General features: G+C 54.3%; 1 protein-coding gene across 1 annotated transcript; it reads left to right on the top strand.

The window, feature by feature from the left end:
• The first annotated feature begins 5,105 nt into the window (after nucleotides 1-5,105).
• On the top strand, nucleotides 5,106-6,046 carry LOC119100472 (fork head domain-containing protein FD4-like). The gene is made up of 2 exons (XM_037223564.1): nucleotides 5,106-5,526; nucleotides 5,988-6,046. Exons 1-2 carry the CDS (start codon nucleotides 5,106-5,108, stop codon nucleotides 6,044-6,046), a joined length of 480 nt encoding a protein of 159 aa, XP_037079459.1.
• Nucleotides 6,047-7,783: the final 1,737 nt, after the last annotated feature.

Here is a 7,783-nt window from a genome sequence, read left to right as displayed (position 1 = left end):
AGATTGACTGTAGATCGAAATGTGGTCAACAATTTGTATGGCCATAGGCAGCCTACGCTCGTCTGGGAATGTTTAGCTTCCATTCGGAACCGAAAAGGAAAGGAAATCTGTACCATAGCTGAGAGTGTGCGCGCTCGCAACTCTTCGAAACACAGACCTAGATGCCCGGCGTTTCAGTCTCCATAGATCGCGCGGCGTCGACCCTTGTAGGCGGCAGCCAATAGGCGTACAAAAATGATGACGCATTTGACGCAAATGAGATACAGATATTTTTAATATCTGCATCGCGCGGGGCGCCTTTCCTAAGCAGGCACGGGGCCGGCGCTCGCAAATTGCATTGTTCGGGGTCCCTGCAAAAATGGGGGCCCTTGAGGGTCAGGGACGCACAGTGTCTTACAGGGGCCACGCGTCGGCAAGGCTGGCTGAATCGGCCAGGAGAATGTCTGCTGAACAGGGACAGGAACAGCATCTCGAATGCCTGAGGGCCACTTGCGTTGGTTGGGGCCATCTGTTAAGCAGTTTATGTTCATCAGCAGTTTATGATGAGAGCCAAAAATGAGACAGTAGAAGGGTCCTGTGCTAGCCAGGGCCTTCAGTACATAAGGAGCCCGCTACCCCATTTTAGCCAAGGGCTCGTTAAGCCGAACTGTAGTATCTGTGCCAGTTATTGAGCTACCTGCAGTGATAAGAGATCTCGCATCAATGAGGGCTCCTCCGTCTATGTGGGGCCAATTGCCCGAGTCAGAGGGCCTCCCGTGTCAGGGAGGGGACCAACGTATGATGAATCTCTTTGAGGATCCCCTGATCGACCAGGGTACCCAGCATCCCCGCCCCCGTCTTGCTGGAATGGCAGCCGGTTGGCACCCCGCGCTGGGACGGAACGGCGCTTCAGCCCTTGCCCGGAAACTACAATGTACCCTTTAATGTTCTACCCTCGGGCGCCTAGTCCGGAAAAGGCAAGAGAGTTTACTAGTTTTTATAGAGGGGATTGCAACGAGACGAAAGATTAGAGGACCAGGCCCTGTTTTCCTGAGAACGTCCGTCATTTTGCGAATTAACTCACGAAAAATTACACAAAAAAGTTTCGACGATGCGCGCTCGCAATCCTAGGACCAGTGGCAGCCATGGCCGATGTCACAGTCTCCCTAAAACCGAACGGAGTAGGCCACTGCAGATGACACCGGGCGGCGGGCGCCGAGCGCGAGAATGACCGTCATAACATAATAATGCGAGTGTCGTTCAAAATCAGTTCGTTGTATTAAAACACGCATTAGTGCGCTCATCTCACCTGCATAATTTTGAGGTTGTCCTATGGAGAGATTAAGATGTTCGCAATACGAGACATCGAGGTCCTACCTCTACTCTTCCACTTCCACCATCACATTCCAGCACCAGGTTGCATTGCTGTAAATGCTAATTCATTTCTATTATAAATGTGCACATCGCGCTGGTACCTCCGTCGGGGTGGCTGTTCAAAGTTCTGAACTGATGTCCTAAGCGACCGACGCCACAGGCCAATGGAAATTGCAATGCTGGGCTTCGGGGGTTTACCTATAGCATACGTTTACGGACCATTTATAGCTCTGTGCAGACCAACGAAAAATCCTGCCAAAGCCTCTGGGCTCCATCGGCTTAGAACGAATTCAAGGGACCATCTTAGCGCGCAGGCGGATTATTCTTTTTCATGCAGTCATTATTCAATTTCAAGTTCCTTCAGTTTTTGTACTGCAAAATACAAACAGAATTGCCTATTCCGGTAGCTTCTGGTTTCTGCCCCAGTTAAAGAAGGTGAGAATAAGAGCAAAACGACGCCAATCATGCCTCTCAGATTTAAGGAGCTCAAATCGGTGTTTTGGGAGGGGCTTTGGGGACCTTTGGCAACCCCCCCCCCCCCCGCCCCAATTTTCAAGGCTCTGGCTGCGCACCCGTTGCGTAGCCAGATGGTCGCACGTATCGCGTTCTGCGAGCTGGTAAAGAAGTGAAACGGCAACGGAAGCAGTCTCGAGACGTGAGTGTTATTGAATTTGCAGTCACCATTTCATTTTCTAAAAAAGCACGCGAGATGGCAGAGAGTATCACAGTTACACACAAGAAGATCACCTCAGAAAAAATCGGAAGCGATCACGGAATAAACATACCACACTCACTCAAATTTTCGTTTAAGATACCCCCCCCCCCCCCCACACACACACTTCTTCTTTGCTCTGCTATCATCTTGATTCCACCGGCGTGCAAGAAAGTCAGAAGTATCTTTGTTATACCGGCACTAGTCAATCTGCCTCAGGTAAGCATTGCACCCTCCCATTTTTGGGAACATTCTCAAGCCCCGAAGTAATCCAGGAACGACTTGACCCATCGCAAGCTTGCCATTCTCCTGTGGTCTATGGTGCCGCCGCGGGAAATGGTCAGGTGACACCAACAACCGGGGATCAATCAACAACAGTCAATGTCTCTTCTTTTCATGCAATACGGCTGAGCTGGTGGTAATTCCTCAGTTGGGGGGGGGGGGGGGGGAGGGCGTCGAGAAGCTGCCAACGAGTGTCGATTTGTATTACTTAGGTCCTTTCCCCCCCCCCCAATGTTGGTTTGCTCACCCCAAAAAATTGGGTAGGAATATTATAAAAATGTAGGTAAGAGTTGAACAATACACAAACACGATCCTCTTTATTTTATGTCCTCAACTGAGCGGTCACAGCTTTGAGAGGTAAACCAAATCGGGCGACAATCTTTTGTTTTGGCTCGGCATCGATAGTGGTCTAGTTCAGTTACAAGATCGTAAACCATACAGAAAACGATTCCATGCTGAGCATAGTTTATCGCTAGTACTCTTAACCCACCTTTCCATTGTTGTAATACATCTTCAGCAGATCTATTTTTCCTCGGTCCCTTATCCAAATGCACAAAAGGGCCTTTGTCGTGTCATGCGACTACACGACCGGCGACTGTTCTTTAACCAGGCTGACACTGTTAGGCCAACAACTAAATGGACACCTGTTCCGGAGGGCGAACCTACCACTACGCGTTTCGCTACATCGCGGACGTGGTCAGTACAGTCTCAGCACTCTACCGAAGTTTCGTTTCCGTCTATTTTGTGAGCATTTTATCCACTGCAGCCACCGGGCCTGTAGGAAGGGGATGTCTATACATTGCCTCTTCATTAACTTTGTTGTCAAAAGGTGTCATCTGTGACAAAAACGCGTCCACGCTTAGTTAAACTCGAATAATATCGAGCACCATCGATTGGAAAAAGTATTGTTTTTGATAGCCTTACGCTTTTGGAACAATATGACAAGAGATTTCGAGCTTCATCTGGTATCGTGTGGTTAACATGTTTTAAAACAGGTATGCAACTGCGGTCTTCTGCCATTGTAGATAATTTACCAAGTTTGGGATTAAATCCGAACTTTAGGTTGCAAAGTTTTTGAGTGCATTGCTCTGTGCAGCAGATAATGATATCATTGTATTATGCGTCTTCTTACGCATTCAAATACAACTTATTTCGTAGGTTGACCGTTTATCACTTTGTCATGCTTATGAAGAAGTAACCCACGTGAAATTAAAATGGCTTTCATAATATACCATATATCCATTCAACGGAAATATGGGCACTCCTCAAGGAGCGCAACAACAATTTAATGATAGGCATGTATGTGGCGGTGCTATCAACAACGCATGCATTTTCCTCACCACTGACACAACTGGTATAACAAACTCATCCCCACCGCTGTCTTAACCGCGCTTTTTTAAGTGTCCAATTAAAGCAGTTTACTTCTAGCCTCAATCCGACAAAGCTATTGGTTAAGGTGACTTGCCCAATATGAGTTGTCGAACAAATTTGGTACTGTTGAGTATCGTTGATTAGGATATGTTGTAGATTACAATTGTCGATACCGTGACATAGATTAAAAGGTTTGGTACAATGCCAACTTCAGACCAAAATTTTCGTGCACCCCTCGCGATCCACGCAAAAATCGTAACTTTCAAAAGAGCAGCATTTTGCATAGGAGCCGCCTCGACCTCAATCCATGGACAAAAGTAAACGCGGAGTAGATCGTGTAATTTGGTCATATGGTTTGGCCCCCAAGCCCCGTAACTGTATCAGTAATGTAGAAACAAAGCAGATATGTTCGCCGTATAAAAAACCAACACTACACTACAACACCCACTACCCTCGTAATATAAAGCCGTGTTCGTTCTCACCGCCAGATGGCGCGCAACAGCAGAGCTGATAACCGATGTAATAAACTTTACAGAGCTAGGACCACAAGACACAAAAAGACCTGATAGGTTAAGCTGGAAAGCTCTAGAGTGCGGAAATGACCAAAGTCCATCTTGACTAGCCCTGGTCACTGCCCCCCCCCCCCCCCCACGACCAAAAATACGTGCCGCCGCCCATGACCTCGGTAAACTGTCCCTTGGGTGCTCTGAGGCAGCCTCCGGAGAGCCGTATTTAGCTTCAGATCAGAAAGAGCACTTTCCTTTAGCCCTCCCACCGGATCCGTCATTGCAAGACTGCTATGCTGATTGAAGTAAAGATCATTTTTGAAATGACACAAAAGTTTACAATATGAATTGCCTTTCGCCGAAACAATGTGGGCTAGGTCCGTTGAAAAAATGGGGGAGGGTTAGATCGTCAGCCGTTGGCTCGCCCCACTCCCAAATTATTTACAAAAAAATTGACATCCCTGGGGCTGTCCCTCTGTGCCCCCACCTCCCCGCGCCAGAGCTGACATCCCCAGGGCTGCCCTTCTGAGCCCCCGCCTCCCTGCACCAGAGGTGGTGTGGAAGTCCCTTCCGTCGAGCGCTCGGCAGCCTCCGCCGAGTCATCTCTGCTGTTGGCTCCGCCCCCGGTCCCGCCCTCCACGGACGGCGGACCAATGATGTGCCAGGGAAGGGAGGGGCGATCACGACCGGCAGCACAGCAGCTCAGGCGGCGACGCTGTCGCTCGGGTTCGAGGAGCCGCCGCAGTGTTGGTTGGGCGGTGGCTGGCTGGCGGTGGTGGCCGAGCTAGCCTGGCTGCGAGCACCCTGCTGTCCGGATCTGTTGGCCGCGCTGGTTCTGGCGAGGAGGTCCTCAGTGGTGGCGCACCGGACGAACGCGTCCAATGCCGCGTCCTCAGTCGGACCCGGGACGGGAGGAGAAGCCACCCTTCTCCTACATATCGCTCACAGCCATGGCCATCTGGTCCAGCGCCGACCGGATGCTGCCCCTCTGCGAGATATACCGCTTCATCACCGACCGCTTCCCCTACTACAGAGGCAACTGCAAGAAGTGGCAGAACTCTCTGCGCCACAACCTCTCCTTCAACGACTGTTTTGTGAAGGTACCGCGCCGACCGGGCCGGCCGGGCAAGGGGGCGCTCTGGACGCTGCACCCGAGGGCGCTCAGGATGTTCGAGGACGGGTCTCTGCTTCGCCGCCGACGCCGCTTCCGCCTGGACGGGGACGAGAAGACCAAGCTGACCACGGCGCTGAGAAACGTCACCGACGTCGCGCTGCCGCGCTCTCTGGACGGAGACGGGAAGAGTCAGCTGCCTACGGCGCCGCGAAACGCCGCCGGGTCTCTGCAGTTGTGCCGGCCGGGTCTGCAGGCCTACCTTCCCGGCCTGGCGCCACGCCGGCCTGGACCGGAGCCACATCGGCCTGTACTTGAGTCTCATTGTCTCAATCTGGAGCCGTGCCGTCCCGGACTGAACTCGTCCTGTTTTGGCCTGGAGCCATACTGGTCCGTGCCGGAGTCATACCGTTCCGGACTGGAGTCACTCTCGCCGGGATGGATGGCACCTTGCCGACCCAAGCTTGGGTCATACCATGCCGAGCTGCAGTCGTGTCGTTCCGTACTGCAGCCGTGCTGGCCCGCGTGGCCGTGCTGCTCCGGCCTGGGGTCATACTGCGCCAGGCTCGAGCCACATCTGTCCAGACTGGAGTCACATCAGCCCGCGGTGGAGCCGTGCTGTCCCGGACTGAGGGTACGCTGTCTTGGGCAGGAGACGCGCTGTTTGACGATGGAGTCATGCAGTGCCGAACTGAAACCAAGCCCCGCTGAACTGGAGCCTCGCCTCGCTGAACTGAAGCCATGCAATGCTGAACTGGAGCCGAGCCCCGCTGAAATGAAGCCATGCAGTGCCGAACTGAAACCAAGCCCCGCTGAACTGGAGCCGAGCCTTGCTGAACTGAAGCCATGCAATGCTGAACTGGAGCCGAGCCCCGCCGAACTGAAGCCATGCAGTGCTGGACTGCAGCCAAACCCTGCTGGACTGCAGTTATGCAGTGCTGGTCTGGAGCCCATTCCAGCTGGACAGCAGTCCTGCTGTGCCGTGCATGGCTGGGGGCTGGACGGAGCGGGTGACCTCGGCGTGCGTCGCTCTCAGTGCAGCGGCTGGTATGGCCGCCGGTGCTTCGGGTTGCCAGAGTCACTTGGCATTGAGCGGGAGTCGCTGGACGTGAGCGGCTGGCCGACGGCGGCGGCCGGGACGCCGGTGGGACGGCGGGCCGCCCCCGGCCGCCGCGCGGCCCTCCACGCAGCCGGTCCGGCGGCCGGTGCCGAGGCGCAGCGCCGCCGCCGCCGCCGAACCGGCCCGCGCCCGCTCCTTCAGCATCGACAGCATCCTGGCGGCGGGTGACGGCGGGCTGCCGCGGCCGGGCCGGCCCTGCTCGCCGCCGGCCGCCTGCTGCGACCCTCTCTGAGCCGCGGCGTCGGACGGGGCCCGCCGCCGGCCCGCCGCCCGCCGTCCACCGGCCCACCGCCCGCCGCCGCCGCCCGCCTCCGCCCGCCGCCCGCCGTCCGTCGTCCGCCGCCCGCCACCCGCCGCCAGCCGCCCGCCGCCCGCCGCCCACCACCAGCGGATCACCGACGGCCTCAGCACCGTCAGCGGCGCCTGTCACATCGAGCTGAGCCGAACCGCTGGGCCTGGGATGGGGTGGCGGCTCCCAGGCAGACCTGACCCGCCGTGTCTGGGTGAGGCGGCGGTTCCTGGACATACCTGACCCCGGTCCGCCTCTTCGAGAGGTAGGGGTCGGGCGGAGTGGGGCGGACGAGGTGGTGGCGAGGTCCACAGATTCGAACAGCGGTACGGGTATCTTCCCATCTACAATGGTATGAGCGTGTTGTACAAAACGTCCATCCTTTTCTGTGAGAATAAATATCGAAAACACAGAGTGAGGTATTGCGCTCTCGCAGCACGGTCTCAATTCAGCGGTACGACAGGCTCGCGTAGAAGTTGCAAAAAGGGCAAAACAAACAGACTATATCTATGTGAAGCTCCCTTTTACAGACGACAAACCGTGCAAACAAGTCAGCGCAGCCCTACGATGAAGTGGCATGTGTAGCCCTAGGATAGCTTGGTCTAGTGGTCCCAGTTAAAGTCCCTATACTGGTGCGACCAATACTATGGGCCCTAATGTGTCCAGCCGAGGTTAGGATTTGTCAAACATGCGCTGATTGGCTGAAATGGAAATGTGCGCGGAAGATCGTAGCAAGAAAGAAATCTTGTAGCCTTTGCTCATAGATATTTTGTGGAGGAGAAACAAAGTATAGAAATCGTTATCGGGTTAATGAACACTTTGGAGACGCATGTTTACGGAGAGAGCGCTCGCCGTTAGGACGCATGGTAGATCGCCACGAAGGAATGTAGCATAGCGCAACAAATATCAGCTTTAGAAAATAACTATAAACACTAGGGGTGTGATTCGCCCGCTAGCGTAGCGCGATTGGCAAGGTCTTATCTGAGGCTTGCCTGGTAATTGGTACCATGGGTTATCTGATGCGCAGAATCCACTTGGC

This window comes from Pollicipes pollicipes, unplaced genomic scaffold (assembly GCF_011947565.3).
Source record: "Pollicipes pollicipes isolate AB1234 unplaced genomic scaffold, Ppol_2.1 Scaffold_4881;HRSCAF=5763_pilon_pilon_pilon, whole genome shotgun sequence".
Taxonomy (NCBI): Eukaryota; Metazoa; Arthropoda; class Thecostraca; order Pollicipedomorpha; family Pollicipedidae; genus Pollicipes; species Pollicipes pollicipes.
Note: the sequence above shows the minus strand (reverse complement) of the source record. Positions and strands in the feature narration are given on the sequence as shown.

Excerpts from the sequence above, each read along its gene's own strand:
- LOC119100472 (XM_037223564.1), top strand. The coding sequence starts at position 5,106 with ATGCCGCGTCCTCAGTCGGACCCGGGACGGGAGGAGAAGCCACCCTTC. Across the intron at positions 5,527-5,987 it reads TCTGGACGGAGACGGGAAGA|GAGACGCGCTGTTTGACGAT; the intron begins GTCAGCTGCCTA and ends TGTCTTGGGCAG.